Source organism: Anomaloglossus baeobatrachus, chromosome 6 (genome assembly GCF_048569485.1).
Source record: "Anomaloglossus baeobatrachus isolate aAnoBae1 chromosome 6, aAnoBae1.hap1, whole genome shotgun sequence".
Taxonomy (NCBI): Eukaryota; Metazoa; Chordata; class Amphibia; order Anura; family Aromobatidae; genus Anomaloglossus; species Anomaloglossus baeobatrachus.
In genome coordinates, this window is record NC_134358.1 from 97,311,433 (window position 1) to 97,328,977 (window position 17,545).

At 40.3% G+C, this 17,545-nt stretch overlaps 1 protein-coding gene across 6 annotated transcripts in view; it reads right to left on the minus strand.

Annotated features, from left to right (window-relative positions):
• RALYL (RALY RNA binding protein like) overlaps positions 1-17,545 on the minus strand; it is a 952,779-nt gene that overhangs the window by 140,464 nt on the left and 794,770 nt on the right. For 5 of the 6 annotated variants that reach the window (XM_075353134.1, XM_075353132.1, XM_075353131.1 and 2 more), the window contains one exon: positions 12,071-12,118. The exons of the other annotated variant lie outside the window; for it this stretch is intronic. In XM_075353134.1, coding sequence (XP_075209249.1) covers positions 12,071-12,118 — 48 coding nt within the window. The remainder of the gene's footprint in view (positions 1-12,070; positions 12,119-17,545) is intronic. 6 annotated transcript variants of the gene reach the window in all.

Genomic DNA, 17,545 nt, shown 5'->3' on the forward strand with positions numbered 1-17,545 from the left:
GTTTCCTCCCATCGTTTAATTTTAATGCATTGGCTTTGCCATTAGCATTCTGCTCTTCACTAATAATGGGAACTGATCTGAAACAGATGTTTTCAGAAGGGTCCCTGCTCTATGTGGAGGAATCTTTGATTTAGTTGTTAGTGCAAAAAAGTTTTTTTTCATCTGGAAAAAGTGCTAATTTGCATATTTCTTTCCCATAGAGTATTGTCTGTAAATAACTAAACCAATATGGCTCTTAAAGGAAAGCTTGTATCCTCCATTAGCTGATTTTAAGGCACCTCATCCAGCCAACTACACTAATGAAGGGTAAAAAGCCCAAACAGCTGCTTGTAGATTCCTTTTGCAGAGGTCAATGGTTTAGCTGGTATGTGTATTTTTACCATATAGTCACGGGTCTGATACAAAAACCAGGAGTTGGGGTGCCTAGACTAGCTCTCAGACTACGCTATCCCTCCTTCCAGAGGTATGCTTGATGATGGCAAGGTCTGGACCACCAACGTATCCCTGACTACTGTGTAGCCCTGGTCTAATACCCCCATCCCCTCCAGGGGTGTGCGACACAGGAGAAATGAACCCCATCACTCTGATCAGCAGAAATGCTGCTTTCCTGTGAGTACTGGTGCTTCGTCAGCCCTCAGAGGAAATTCATCATGGTGGCATCAGGGGTCATCAGCTAACACTGTGCTACCATGGCAACACATTGTTGCCCTGTGATCACGTGACGGGGCCGCCAGTGATAGCAAGGAACAGCGCGACCCGCACCGCAGTCACTTAAATCGTGCTGTCAGTAATTGACAGTGCGATCTAAGAGCTTGATAGGCGCAGGTGGATCTCTGATCCACCTGCGCCAGTTAGCCACGCATGTCTGCTGATCAAATCAGCAGACAGATGCGGTGATTACAGTAGACTCGCCACCAGATCCCAAGGTAACTGGGTGGACATGACCAATGAAGTACCAGTACGTCATTGGTCGTGAAGAAATTGAGGGTTACCTCTTGGTAAACCACTTAAGTGCCTGCCGTGAGTCAGTTTGTTTTCCTTCCTGGTACCTATTCCTTTAACATCATACAAATGTTTTTAGTTTTCTCGCTCTTGGTTTTAGTATCCTTCTCCTCACCTTCCTTTGCCCTTGTAGGCAGTGTGTGGTGGATTCCCCTATGGTCCTTCAGGAGGTACAAGAAATCCCCTCACAGTCTTTTAGGGAGCCAGGTCTGAGTTGGTGTTGTTTAGTTGTGCGGAAAGGGTCTTACTAGTCTGTACAGGGACCAGTTGGGTGGGGCTCATCTTCTTCTCCCTGTAGAAGGTCTTTACACTTTATCATTACCCATGTGTTAGTGTGAATATATTCTTAACAGGTGCAACTTAGACTGAGCAAAGCTAAGTTTGGATTTTACTCATAGACTGTCTGTGAAGATGTCACTGCCAACCCCACGCCCGACACTCAAGGATACTGACAACTTTTACATTAACTTCAACCAAATGAAGTATTTTCAGAATAAATGTTCTATTTGGTTCCAGTGAGGTTTAATATTCTCTTTAGAATTCATGTTTGATGCTGATAACAGCGCGCTCACTGACTAAAGCAATCTAGAGACATTAAAAACAAAGAACTACTGTGAGCACTATTAAACTAATTGTATTTTATAATTACCAAAGCTTCCATTACTCAAAAAGAAGCTGAATTTTCTATAAGAGAACAAATAAGTTCACATAGAACAATGGTTTCTAAGGAAAAGTAACGCAGACACGTGATTCTGAGGTATCGTATTATACAGGCAGCTTTATTATAATTTATAATACTAAACATTTAGGGTTATGAAATGCATTTCACTTTCAAACTTAAATATAAGGGGCATTTTTGGCTTAAACATACTGCAAAGAAATTGCATTTTCCAACTGTATTTAGGAGACTAAACAGAGTAAATGGTATAAAATAACAAAAGATCCAATATTTACTGTATCTACTCAATCTTCTAACACTCGAGGGTCACCGATCCGGTGTTTCCTACCGGTCTATTTTCATTTCCTTACAGTGGTCACGTGTCGTCTACGCACAAATTATTAAATGTAATAGACGGGTTTCGGGTGAGTTTTCTCATGACTTTTTTAATTCCAATCACGGGATTGAAAATTCATTTTTAGGATCTGAAAGGAATTAACATCAGTAATATTCTTTCAGCTGTTGAAGAGTCAATTCTGTTTTAAGGGTCATATGCTATAGTTTCTTTTATATTAAGTGCCGGTCATATTCTTTATTCACACTGGCCATTTATCATACAGTCAATTGGAAATTTGTAAAATTTTGGCAATATTTGACTGGTTTAAAAAAAAAAATCATATTTTTATCAGAGCACTGGGGATATAAGATGCATAGTGATACATATACAGTGAAGGAAATAATTGTAATGTGTTACCAATGGTTTTCTTGGTGACAGTGGTCCCAGTTGCTTTAAGATCATTAACAAGTTCCCCCCAAGTAGTTTTAGGCTGTTCTCTCACCTTTCTCATGATCCTGGATAGCCCACAAAGTGAGATTTTGCATGATGCCCCAGATCGATGTCGATTGACACTCATTTTGCATTTCTTCCATTTTTTTACTATTGCACCAACAGTTGTCTCCTTCTCACCCAGCGTCTTACTTATGGTTTTGTATTCCAGCCTTGTGCAGGTCTATGAGCTTGTCCCTGACATCATTAGAAAGTTCTTTGGTCTTACCAATGTTGTAGAGGTTAGAGTCTGACTGATTAATTGAGTCTGTGGACAGGAGTCTTTTATACAGGTGACAATTTAAGACAGCTGTGTTTAATGTAGACAATGAGTTGATAAGGAGCGTCTAATAAAGGGTACTTCTCGTTAGCGATGTGAAAATCTAGAGCGCAAGTGTGATCTTTCGAGATCGCACATAAGTAATTTTACGCATGTGCGATCTCGAAAGATCGCACTTGCGATCTAGAATTTCACATCGCTAACGAGATGTCGCAGCATGTAAAGTACCCTTAAGTGTCTGTAGGAGCCAGAACTCTCAATGGTTGGTAGGGGATCAAATACTTATTTCCTTCACTGCAGAAACCACTCATAATAATTATTAGCTTTGGTATTATATAATACCTAAAATAGTATATCATCTTAAAGGTTTGGATGCACCATGTTATAATTTAATACAGTTGAAGAAAATGAAATAAACTTTACTCAGGAATATCAGAATTGAGTAAAATAGCCTATACGGTGTAGATATTTTTAACGCAGAAAAAGGTATTGAGAAAGGGTAACGCTTCCTTTCAAGATGAACTTCACCATTGTCATAATAAAAGATGCCGTTCCAGACATTGCACTGAAATAAGAAGACATTCTCTTGACGAAAAAACGAAAGCCAAAGTATGTCAACTATCTCTATAGCTGTCATTTATCTGGAGGGAAGACGAAGAGTTTTTGTAAAGAATCAATGTTCTCGTTGAAGTAGAAAGAAAATGTGAGCTTACATATAACAAAAATACATTCTGTGCTGTATCCTCTAAATTGCACTTGTAGTTTACAAAGATTTATAGTTTATAAATTGCTATAAAAGAAAATGATCAGACTTTTCTTTTTATCTTTGGATGGTTTTATAAAGAATAGTTAAATGGTTGTCCACATATTTTGCCATAAGAGGAGCGAATGTTTCTCCAATTCTCAGGACAAAATTTCTCTCTATATCGGAGGCTATTGGTACAATCTATAGAAGTTGGTAGGCTTGGGCATTATTGCTATGACTTGGCTACATGGAAATAAGTAGATGTGATCCTAGAATTAAGGCCATAAGAAGCAGTTTTGGAATTTCTGTAGATGAATTAAAATGGGTTGTACACAAAGGAGAAAAAGGCACACATAACCCGGGCGCACATCAAGAATAATAATAAGGAAATTTCAATAATGTATAATAATATTGTATTGGGTCAATGAAGAAACACACAGTTATAAATCACTTAAAACAGACAATACATCACAAAAAGGCCTCAAGTTGTAATACAATAGCTCCGGGATAATATGCCAATTGATACAGATCTAAAAAATGTTTGCTAATGAATAGATCCAAAATGTCCACGAAATGTATCAAAGAATTCTCCATATTGTAAGTACAATATTTAGTGGCATGCAAAGATGAGTTCGGACAATAATGTGTAGTCGGCACCTTAAGGGTTAATTCCCCCCCCCCCCCCCCCAAAAAAAAGGGGGAGGGGGGGCCGCACTGACAAGTGTTTTAATACATTAAGGATTTAGCACATGAAATCATAACCATGGTCATTGAAATTGCACAACATGATAGTATATCTCAGCGCCAAAGTGCATATGGCATAGATCAAATAGCCAGCAAACAGAGATATATGATCATCACAATGTTTGAGATCATGTAATAAAAAGAACCCCTTAAACACAATTACAATGCTAATAGAAGCTACGTGAGTGTTACAACGTAGCAATACATATATCAAAAGGTGCAGGTGAAAGCCAAATAAATTATCCAGAATAGCCAGACTCAGGGAAATCATGCGATAGACATGGTGTCATAGCTGCAAAGAGGTGGATCAGAATCGCTATATCAAAAGCACATAAGTGCTGGATATTAGCTCAAAATATGATCAGAAAGAGCATAGTTACCCACCAGGCCCGGTGTGGCCAAAAGTTTGCATGCAACAAAGGGAGAATGAAGGAGCTGAAAAGCAAGTGTGCTGTGGAGGAGGCCGTGGAGAGAGCCCCACGCGTTACGCTGACAGGCAGCTTCATCAGGGGAGCTCCCTGACCTCCCCTGACGAAGCTGCCTGTCAGCGTAATGCGTGGGGCTCTCTCCACGGCCTCCTCCACAGCACACTTGCTTTTCAGCTCCTTCATTCTCCCTTTGTTGCATGCAAACATTTGGCCACACCGGGCCTGGTGGGTAACTATGCTCTTTCCGATCATTTTTTGATCTGATATCCAGCACTTATGTGCTTTTGATATAGCGATTCTGATCCACCTCTTTGCAGCTATGACACCATGGCTATCGCATGATTTCCCTGAGTCTGGCTATTCTGGATAATTTATTTGGCTTTCACCTGCACCTTTTGATATATGTATTGCTACGTTGTAACACACGTAGCTTATTACATGATCTCAAACATTGTGATGATCATATATCTCTGTTTGCTGGCTATTTGATCTATGCCATATGCACTTTGGCGCTGAGATATACTATCATGTTGTGCAATTTCAATGACCATGGTTATGATTTCATGTGCTAAATCCTTAATGTATTAAAACACTTGTCAGTGCGGGCCCCCCCCCTTTTTTTTTTTTGGGAATTAACCCTTAAGGTGCCGACTGCACATTATTGTCCGAACTCATCTTTGCATGCCACTAGATATTGTACTTACAATGTGGAGAATTCTTTGATACATTTCATGGACATTTTGGATCTATTCATTGGCAAAATTTTTTTAGATCTGTGTCAATTGGCATATTATCCCGGAGCTATTGTATTACAACTTGAGGCCTTTTTGTGATGTATTGTCTGTTTTAACTGATTTTAAATTGTGTGTTTCTTCATTGACCCAATAAAATATTATTATACATTATTGAAATTTCTTTATTATTATGCTTGATGTGCGCCCGGGTTATGTGTGCCTTTTTCTCCTTTGTGTACAATTCTGTTTTCACACATAGGGCAGCACTCATATGATCACTCCAGGCTGTGCACCAACCCTACTCCCCATTATTCAAAATTAAAATGGGTGTCACCCATAGACTGTAAAGTGACATGGTCGAGGAGATGCCAACCCCCTTAAAAATGATAAGCTGGTCATACCCATTATATAGCAGTCCCGATACACAGGAATGATCAGGAAACAGAGCTTTCGAGTACTCTATATGAGAGAGGTCCACTTTCAGAATCATCTGGATGTTCTCCTTGCTGAACAAAATGATATAGTGACTGAATTTTAGTTGCCCAGGCCATATATACCCAAACATAATGTGTCAGGTAGACAATCAGGAGGCCAAATAGGTTTTCAAGAAAAATGTTTGAGTTCCCCATTGACTTCCATTATACTCAATTCACGAGACGTGCCCATCCTAGCATCCGACTGTTCATTATGAGTACCGAGCACCGGAGCATGGTAGTGCTCACAAATCACTAGTCTTTGCGTGTACCAAGCACCGGAACATGGCAGCGCTCACTCATAACTATAAGTATTACCTGTTCTCTTCCCACAACAAAGTTACTACAACCTTCCACACAGACTTCACAGCTCTCCTGTCCCCAACAAGGGTACAGATAGGGGAACGTATGACCAGACCTGTCCATCAATCTCCTCCAATAGAAAAACAGATTTCTCATGTGAGGTGTTTTTCTAATGGAGGAGGCTGCCGGACAAATTTGTTCACATGCTCCTCCACCCGGAGTCATATATTAGACAGACTGCTTTACTAACAAGTACAAGGGGAGAATATATAATAATTATATATTAGAAGGTGCCACAAAATTATGCCCTTAACACATTTATTAAAATGTAGACAACCCCTTTAACTTTTATAGTGTAACCATAAGGTACATATACTAGATGTAAATTATTCCAAGCCAAATGACCAACAAGAAAAATGTAAAATTCTTATTCGTAGCTTTTCAATTTAGATGTAAAAAATACTTAGCTTTTCCATTAACCTCCAGTCCCTTGTTTTCTATCACTAGGGCTCTTAGTCCCCTTGTATTACTCCTTATATACTTTATATAGTGTCATCCAGTGCCATATGACTAGGACAATCAAGTAGTGACATTGTCACAGCCACATGCTGCTCAACACTTCTTTACTCTGCAGTTCCAATAGCAAATGGCTGGGGATCCAGTAAAAAGTAGTGTTTGAGTTGCAGCCAACAAATAGCATATGTGTATACAGTATACATTTATTTATTTATATGTACTTTTTCAATGTACATGATGATCGACTTGTATGGAAAACCACAACAACAAAGCAACTAAAGTTAGTATAATATATAAGAAATGTAAAAGGAAACTGACAAGTAGGAAAGCTAAAATAAAGAGTGGGCAGAGAATTTACGTAAATAAGTCAATAGTTGAGGGAAAAGCCAAATGGGTAATGAATGATGATGCCAGAGCTCAGAAGACAAAATAATACATCTGATCTTAATTCTGACATGTTTTAAAATTCCCCAATGGCCCCTCTACACCTTAGGGTATGTGAACACAACCTCTTGACCAGGTGGGCTAAACCATCAAAGTTGTAAGATGAAGATGCCTCAGGGAATGCTGGCATTTTTTCCCAGAAACAACTTTTTTTCATATTTGTTTGTTTAGTTATTTCCTGGGCACTTATTGAATTTTTATTGTTTTTTTTGTTGGCATTTTCTAGCAATTTTTTAAAACTCTATTCAACAAAGAAAAAGTTGTTAATGGCTTTTCAAGCTAAAATCTGGTAGAATGATCACAAAGAATTCTGTGCATCTTTTGAATTTTTCAATTAACTTCTCTTATTAAGTATAGAGCGTCATGAAATTGGAAATTCCCTGAAGAACGGTCAGGTCACTTCTTGTCAAGCTACCGCTAGGGGGCGCTGGGACTCAGGTAGAAAGAGAACTCCTGAGTGTAGTAAAACAGAAGCCCACTAGAGGTCGCCAACACAAGAGCAGGGATAGTCAATCAGTCAGGGTCTATGCTGGGATGTCACATTTGAACCAAGGAGAAAACAAGCCAAAGTCAAAGAACAGAGCTGAGTTTGGATACTAGAAGAGCAAGTAAGCACAGTGGAGGGAGTGGAGGACATGGAAAAGGACTGGAGTCCAGAGGCAAGGGGGGAACAGTGGTAAAGTCGCGAAAATGGGATGGAGGTCAGGACAGGCCGGGGAAACAGAGGTCAGGTCAAGGAAATGGAGGTCAGGTCAGGCAGGAAGCAATAGAGTAGAACCAGGCACGCCGATGTGGAAAAATCAAAGGACTTTATTATTGACAACAAATAATTCTTATGGTTGACAGCAAACAGTTCAATGTTTTGGTCAAATTATTGACCTTCATCAAAGAACTTGTTGTATGTGCGTTAACAAAACTGACAGGTGAATGAATGGGAAAATGTTGAATCCGAAAGTATAATGGGAAGTGTTTTGGAGTAATGAATTGATGAATTAAGTTGAAGAATGCGGAGGCAAAAAAGCTGGGAGCAGTAAGGCCAAATAATCCAGACAAAATGATAAGATGGCATCTTTAATGATTACTAGTACCCCAGGAATGCTGCAGCAACTGTCTTTGCCTTGTCTGTTAGAGGCAGCCATCATATACTGAAAGGGATGCTTGCTCTATTGCTGAGCATGCATCAAAGTCAACGAGCTGGCAACTAACGTACCAGGACATCATATGCAGGTAAAAGGTTAAAATTAGGGATGATCGAATACTTTGATTATTCGGCTTTGTGAATATTTTACGAATACCTCGCCGCTATTCGACTATTCGAGAATATTCGATGCGCAAAGTAAGTCTATGGGAAACCCGAATAACAACTACAGTGGAACCTCGCTTAACGAGTAACCCACTTAACGAGAATTTCGCTTAACAAGCAAAGCTTTCTGTAAATTTGTAACCCGCTTTACAAGAAAGCTTTGCTGCAAGAGCAAAATTCTCACCGCACACACTTCCGGTTTCGTACATCCACCGCGCTCTAACCCGCACTTGCAGTCCACACAAACACACACATGTACGCACAAACACACACGCAATGCCACACATATAGTATTATACTTCGCTTACCTTCTGTTCCACCGCTGGCCTCATGGTTCTTGTAGTTCCCGGGTACATCGCGACGTCCTCGCGTTGAACTACAAGTACCATGAGGCTGGCGGTGGAACGGAAGGTAAGGTGAGCATATAATATGTGCGTGTGCATGCGTGCTTGTGTGTTTGTGTGTGTTTGTGTGAGTTTGTGCATGTGTGGAATGATAGAATAGGGGACCAGGATGGGACATTTAACACGTTGTGGAACGAATTATCTGCATTGCAATGATTTCCTATGGGAAATCTTGCTCTGCTGAACGAGTAACTTGATTAACAAGCACAGTCCCAGAACGGATTGTTCTCGTTAAGCAAGATTCCACTGTATTCGGTACTATTCGGGCTTCCCATAGACTTACATTGCACATTGAATAGTCGAATAGCGGTGAGGTATTTGGAAAATATTTGAGGTATTCGATCATCCCTAGTTAAAATCAATGAGATGATGTGAATAACATTTATTATCCTATGGCAGTTGTCAAGGGGTGGGTGCAGTATATTATAAAACAACAAACCGTGACATACTCACCCTACCAGTCTCCACCAATCACCTTGCCACTGCTCTCAGCCTATGGCATCAGCTGCAGCACTGATGTAAACTTCCCCACTGTTAACATGTTACAGCTGTAATACCCCAGAGTTAGGTTTTACCATATTGATTGATGTTATTATATAATGTTATACATCTTTGGTCTATTTGTCATAGAAATATTATATTATCTCAGGTAATAAGTAGTTAAACTCCTCAGTGAGCCTGTTGCTACACTCGCACGAGTCTCGCATTGCATCACTTGGCACGGCTGCACACTCTCCTGACAGGAGCGGGTCAGCTGCATGTGTTTCCATGCAGCTGCATGTTCGTGTCCAGAGAGCATCAGGCCCTGCTGGGTGATACCGATGTGAGACTCGCAGGAGTCATACGCAAGTGGAGCTGTAGCCTCAAACCTTTTTCTCTCTTTGTGTAGACTCTTGTCTGTACAGATCGATGAAGTAGAGCTGACATTGCTCTACTTGTGGACTACGTTGGACTAAGGATTTTTTTACAATAAAGATGGAGTCTCTAAATGTTTTTCTTGTTTTATTTCTAATATTTTTTTTTTATGTGTTGTGTTCTTTTTTTACTGTTTACTAGAAATTCATGGTGGCCATGTCTAATTTGGCATGACACCATGAAATTTGGGCTTATTACCAGCTGATAATACAAAGCTGGCCCTGACCCCTTTATTACCCAGTATGTCACCAACATCTGGGAGAGTAATGTCAGGTCTGCTTCATCGCTCTGTACAGACAAGCGTCTCTACAGAGCGAGAAGCAGGCTGACATTGACAGTGACAATCAAAGTTCAATTGAGTCCATGGCTAATCCTTGGACTCAGGTGAACTCTGACGTCACCATGAATACGGCCGAAAAAAGCCGAAGACTGCTGAGTGAGGAGCAGTGCAGTAAATACCACCGGAAGCTAATGATCGGACTCGGAAGCAGAAGTGGCCGGGAGACAGCGGCTGTGCGGGTCTGCAAAATGCATCGCGGGAACGGTAAGTGTAATCAATGTTTTTTAATAATGTGCTTTTTTTCTACAGCCCCTGGACTCGAACTGGACCCGAACTGTAATAAGAATTTCCCAGGAAAACCTGTGGTCGGGACCATGTGCACGAACACTATGTGTTCGGTACGCACCCTGAACTTTACAGTTCGGGTTCGCCCATAACTAGTCTCATTCCCTCTAAATCCACATTTTTCTCATATCTAATGAGCTGTTAAGATCTATGGTCTGGACACTGAACTCCCTGAGAATCTGCTTCCAGAGCTTATTTTAAACAAAAGGAGGCGTTACCAATGTGAGACATTTGATGACTGACAGTCTACTCTCATAATTGTATACAGCTCTGCAGTGAGATCAGAATTAACACAGTATAGCAGAGCTAACACAGAAGTAAAGTTTGTCTCATTACACGCATTTGCAGAAGCTTCAGACAAAAAGTGAGACCACATAATCTTAGAAAGCAAAGTCACTAAGTGCTGAAATACATAGGCATAAAAGTCGCCAATGCTCTGCTAACTCCATAAATGTAGTGTCCGAGATTTTAATACCTACGGTAGTTCACAGTCTCAATATCCCCAAACACATTAGAGTAACATTGACTGCACCCACCGATATCAACAGATTCGGCTCACAGTCTAATGTGTAAAGAGGCACTGGCTGATTAGAAGAGGTTGATGTAGCATATCTGGTTTAGGCTTTGTTCTCCCGGAGAGAAAGGTCACTAGTAAAGATGTCTGTTGGTGGCTTTTTCAAACAAAACACATGAGCGCTCTGCTGAATGAAATGGTTATTAATAAAACCATTCGCTGAAGCATCATTGGCAAATAGCCATCTAATATACCGTATTTTTCAAATTACAGGACACACTTTTCCTCCCAAAAATTTGGAAGGAAAATAAGGGGAGCGTCTTATAATGCGAATGTAGCTTACCGGGGGTGGTGGAGAGGGGTCGCAGGAGCAATGCTGCGAGCGGTGTGCTGGGGCTGCCAGCTGCGGGCCGCAGGCGCTGTGCTGTGCTGGGCCTGTGGGTCACAGACACTGTGCTGGAGCCACGGGCGCTGTGCTGGGGCGCCATCCTGAAACTGTCGGTGGTGCGGACATCAAATAATGGTGCAGAGAGTCGGCGTGTCAGTAGATGGAGCTCTCAGCTCAAGATCTCATCTGCGCATGCGCTGCCTCTGACCTAGTGATCTCCCAGCAGCGGACTTAAGAAAAATGGTGTCTGGATGTGGCGCATGCACAGATGAGATCTTGAGCCGAGAGCTCCATCTGCACACATGCCGACTCCGGGCGCCATCTCTTTGAAGCCTGGACCGCTGACAGTTTCTGGAAGTTGCCTGCCTCACTGTGCCCGCAGCAAGTATCTGGGACACCTTCTGCACCACCCGCAGCATCGCACTACTCTACCACTGCCCCTGCCTCCTGTGACTCCGCTCCACCACTGCTGCTGCCTGGTCCCGGTAAGACACCACCGGATTGTAAAACAGACACCCCCCATTTTTTTTACTTTAAATTTGGGGTGCGTTTTATAATCTGGTGCATCTTATAAGTCAATAAATACGGTAAATAGGGTTGTTTGGTTCTACATTTAGATTGCAGTTTATTATTTGACCACGACTGGTTTAAATAGTCAGTGGTTCACATTAAATAAGAAAGGGGGCTAAAGGAGCTAAATATTATTTTCAAATGTATTTACATGGTGTAGATATATTTGTACTTAAAAGTAATAAAAACGGCACATACCGATTGTAGAAATCCTCCCGGTAGTAATCGTAATCAAACTCATAAGTGCTGTGAAAAGAAAACAAAGAAGAATAATGATCTGGTGCCTAAAAAAAATTACAGCCATTGAAGTTTGCTGAGTGAACGTTGCAATTTAGTTCCTTACTGAAAGGCATCATTTACTGCCTATTTTCTGGCAGTGCACATAAGATTAGTTAAGTATGGTAATTTTTCAGCCGTCTACAATGTCACATCAAACTACTTTACCATTACGACTAAAGAACACCATCTAATGATAGACCTTTCAGGCAGCGTAGAACACATTTACAGACGAGAACAAATTATTTGCATAGTGTATCAATTGTGAGATGTGGATGAATATTAATAGTGGTGGTGTTCTGCTCTTAGATGCATAAGCATAATGATTCACCAGTTAGTCTTATTTGCACATGTAGGTATGAATATTAAGTTGCAAAATGCAGAGTTCTGAAAAAGTCTAAAAAAAATACCAATTTACATTTTATACCTCATAAGGCATCATTATTAATATTATTATTCCCTATTTAAATAATTCCAATGTACAGTAATGCCAATAGTAATAATGAATAATATAATCCCACTATAAAAGAGAATGCACTTACACAAACTCAGAGCAAACACGTTGTCATGCGATGTTCAGCTCGGCAACACACCTGCTGGCATGGGGTCGTCAGACTCTGTTCGCACTACTGAGTCTGACAAACAACCCAAAGCCTCTGGATTGTTCAGCCAGAGCCGGACGTTGGCTGGATCAGGTTCACTCGTCTTCAGCTCTGCAGGAGTTAATTCCTGCAGACTGCTGAGTAAGACATAAGAGCTCAGGTTGCTGATTGACAAGTGCAGCTGTAGCTTCCCTATTTAAGGTACTGCTTCCTTCCAGAAGGTGTCAATGACAGCTTTTACTCCAGCGATCCCGGTCTTGGTGTTTTTCTGATATATGGTGATTTGTGCTGCACTTCAGAGTGGTTTGAGCGTTCCCTTGTTGTGTGTTTCTTCCTCCCCTTTTGCATTGCCCCAAAGTACACATATTGTCTCATCCTGTGTGTTTTGATTGCTATGTGTATGAGTTTCCATTCTCCCTTGTCCATGTCATTTTGTGGGGTTTTGTCTTTGTGTTTTACCCTGATGGTGTGGGAGAGGGAGAGTAAGATCAGGGTCAGGACAGGAGTTAGATTTACAGTGGGGGCTCAAACCTGGTTACTATCAAATCTACCTTCGAGATAAGGGACAGCGCAGGGTCACAAGTCTTAGGGCCAGCCTAGGGGCCCCTGTCCTGTCTCTATATACCCCGTGACACATATATCATACAAACATACAAAATGAGCCCAAATGAGCTTACAGCTTATAAGGTAGGGAAACTCCAAGTTTGGTTGGTTTTGATGGGATTGTTAGAACATTATTAGATACGTCAGGTCTCCTCAATCTTTCTCTGCTGGAACCTCACCGGATACAACATGGTGACTCTTGGGCCTCTCCTGTGGTCCATGCTAAATTTGCACAACTATCTCAATTGAGCTTTCATTTGTGTCAGGAATCTATTAGAACATTATTAACCCCTTTACAGAGCTATCACTAGAGTCAGTGGCATCTAGATGACATTTTGGACCTTGGGCTACCACTAGCACAACAATGTTCTAATGTTGCCCCATTGGCCAGGCAAGAATCTACAAAGTCATGTTTGTCCTTCTCAAAATGATTGATAATATACATGTAAATAACACAATTATACGGTTATCAAAGGACAAATATCACCATACTATTACTAATGAAAATCCAATTTTCCAGCTCTAATATAAACAATAATTTTACAATAAAAGAACAAATAATACCCCCATGCTATGACTAAATATTACCAGCACATACATTAATGACTTAATTTTACTTGCGTAGTTCAGCTAAATAAAGACCACTATAAAAGATCAATATGACAAATGGAGATCAATAAATAATAATTTAATTTATATAGCGTCAACATATTCCACAGCTCTTTATAATTAAGCGGGGACATATACAGACAAAAAATTCAATAGAAAGTAACACAATTTCAACAGTTACAGGCGTGGTGAGAGCCCTGCTCACAAGCTCACAATCTACAAGATTCACTCCTCCGATATTGAAATTGCCACCACAATAAGAAAATGTCATTAAATTATGGGAATCAGGAATCATGACAAAATTGAAGTTTGAAATTGTCTACCAATAATATTTTCATGCCTTGTTACTCTGTCAGATCGGGGCGTCGACCGGTTTTTTGCTCACTGGTGATCGGTCTAGCAGGAGTTAATTGCTGCTGTCTTGTGAATTGCTGCTGGGGTGACAAGTTGCTGAAGACCTATCAAAGCCACTCCGCCCTTTAAAAGATGTGAAACTGGGTCCAGCATGCCGATTATAGCTCTAGCTTTGCTACAGCGATAGTGCGTGGTGATTCAGTTATTGATGAATTGGTGCATGCTATTTGGTGGGAGGTGAAAATATCCTTGTTGCTTGTTTAATTCATCCATGTACTTTATTTCTTTCTGAGCACATATTGTCTTTTCTCCTGTGTGTGCTTGCAGTGAATTAGAGTCTTGGTTTTCCCCTGTCTATCGGTATTTGTGAAATTCATTACTCCTGTCTGAGCCCTCCATGGAGCTGGGGGAGAGCGGGTGTTAGACCAGGGCAAATTCAGGAGTCAGAGCTATGCTAGCAGTCCAGACCTTGCTGCCATCTGGCATACTCTTGAATAAGGGACAGTTTAGGGTCCCTAGTTTGAGGGCCAGTCTAGGCGCCCTTACTTCTAGTTACCATATCATACCCCGTGATAAATGTCCTAGATGTTCTCAATGGGATACAAGTCCGGAAACACGAATGGCCATGGTAGCATGTCTAATCTATACAGGCTGCTCATGTGGCCTGGCATTGTCGTGTTTAAAAATCTTCCGGAAAAATGCTCAAGTTCCCCATTGACTTCCTTTATTCTAGGCATACATGGTAGTGCTCATTCATCACTGGTTAGAGAAAGTATGATGGGAAAGGGATAAGAACTACTCGTAAATGTTATCATGACATACTCCTGAGACATGGGAGTTTGGTTGACTTTCCCATGGGAACCTAGCATGGAATGTTACTTTGTAAATGGTATAAAATCCTACTTACTGTGAATTAACAGAACTGCTTATGCTCACGATCTGTGTACATCAGTATCTCTCCGAGCTCATATTGCACGAAGCCTCTTAACTGGCCTCACTGATCCTGTAGTCTGACTGTAGTCAATTAAAAATGTACCATTGATTTAATGTTTTGAAGTAGAGGCCACAACAATTTTGTGTTGGTCAGAAATGCACAGTCTCCATTTGGTCACTTTTTTGGGGGCGATTGCTGATTGACACTGCAAAGAATCCTGAATTTCTTTTATAAGACATCAGTTATTCCATTTGATGATAAACCTCACAAAATAATTCATGATGTGAATTAATCGGGAACGTGTTCCAATTTAAAACATGAAATTGTGACAGTATTGACACTGGAAATTGTTGACTTATGAAAAAGAAAATGTTTATAGTATAACAACTGGCCAAACCATTGAATAAATTACCATGAAATAAAAATTTGCTTTCATCTTATCAGAAAATCAGTTTTCACAGCAAAACATTCAACTAAAAAAACCAAAACAACTGCGGCTGATAAATGTTAAAATCTCCATACAGAAGCCATGGCGTATTCTGGTATGCTAATGGTGATCTCAGTCCGTTTACCATTATAAAAAAACGAAATTGTGATATTTTTTTTTAAACTTAAAGGGGAATATATACCGTATTTATTTATATATATATATATATATATATATATATATATATATATAGATATATATAAAATGTAGCCATGTTTTTCTAATTCTGGCCCACCCGTTAAAATGACCTGCCATTATTGTAAAACACACTTCCTTCATGTATTGTCTACAGAATAAGGACAGTGCAGTTGGGTTTGTTTGCCTTACCACAGCTTCACAGAATATGAGTTAATTACACAGGTCTGCAAGGGTAAGATTGTTTAAAAAGTAAGAAGTAATTTTTAAATACTTATTGAAAATTTCCCCAAAAAATTCCATCACGTACAGTTTTTTACAAACACTGACTACATAGGCCCAACGAGCTAAAACTTTTTTCACAGCTCGATTAAATGATTTAGTGAGGGACTTGGATGTTCCTCTACATTCTGCAGAACCTTTAGGCTCTAGACAAAAAGAAAATAACCTGCTAATTCTTGGTTCCTGTTTTTTATAATACAGAAGCAAAGAAAAGGAATTCCTTTAAGGGTGGAAACACATCTATGCGAGTAAAATCGGTCCGACTGGGCTGAAAAAAACTCGGCTGATTTTAGTTCACGTTAGGTGCGAGTGCAACACTAGTGCGATGCTATTTGCTCGCGTGTGTGTCGCGTGTGTGTTGCGATTGCGATGCTAGTTTCGTGCAACATCTTAATTAGATAAAAGCTATTACACATGTGTCATTTAATTAACCTATGGGAATGTGCTGTCACATTCATCTAATGAGCGAAGTTACTGCCACACTCGCAAATGTGAACGGTGGTGCGCGTGTGTGATGCTACTTTTAATCCCCTTCCATAGGAAATCATTGGGACAAATGGTGCGAGAAACTCGCAAAAAAGCAGCATGCTGCGATTTTTTTCTCGGTCCGATTTGGACTGAGAAAAAAATCGCAGATGAGAGCTGAATCATTCACTAACATGTGTCCGATTTCAATGCGAGTTTTTCTCGCATTGCTCTACTGCGAGAAACTCGCAAGTGAGAAGCAGCCCTAATGCTTTTCATAAGACGGTGTACTAGTGTATTGCAATGATGTTCCTGGATTGATAGAAAAATGTAACATTAAGTACAAAGTGAGTGAGTGGAGACTATTGATTCATCCAAAAAAGGTCTGAAAGCTGTGCTACTACACCTTATCAGCAAGTATGCTTCAGTGCCTGTAGGGCATTCTGTGCACTTGAGAGAAAGCTATGAGAATTTAGACCTTATTCTCAAGAAATTTAACTACGAGGATCAAGTATGGTCCATATGTGGTGATCTGAAAGTTCTCTCTTTGCTCCTTCGGCAGCAAGGAGGATACACAAAGTATCCATGTTTTTTGTGTCAATTATAGCAGCTGGGATAGAACTCATCACTGGAGCCAAAAAAGTTGGCCAACGAGAACATCTTTGCAAGTTAGACTTAAGAACATAGTTCCAGAAAGTTTAGACTTTTAAGTACCTGCGTACCAAGTTTCAGGGACTGTCTGAAGAAAAATTGAAGGAAGGTATTTTTGTGGAACCGGATGTTCGGAAACTCATGAAGGACGCCAGGTTCAAAACAAAAGTGAAAGCTGTTGAGAAAAGGTCTTGGGATTCTTTTAAAGATATTCTGAAGAAATTTATAGGTAACAACAAATATCCAAAATTTCAGTCCATCGTGGAGAACATGCT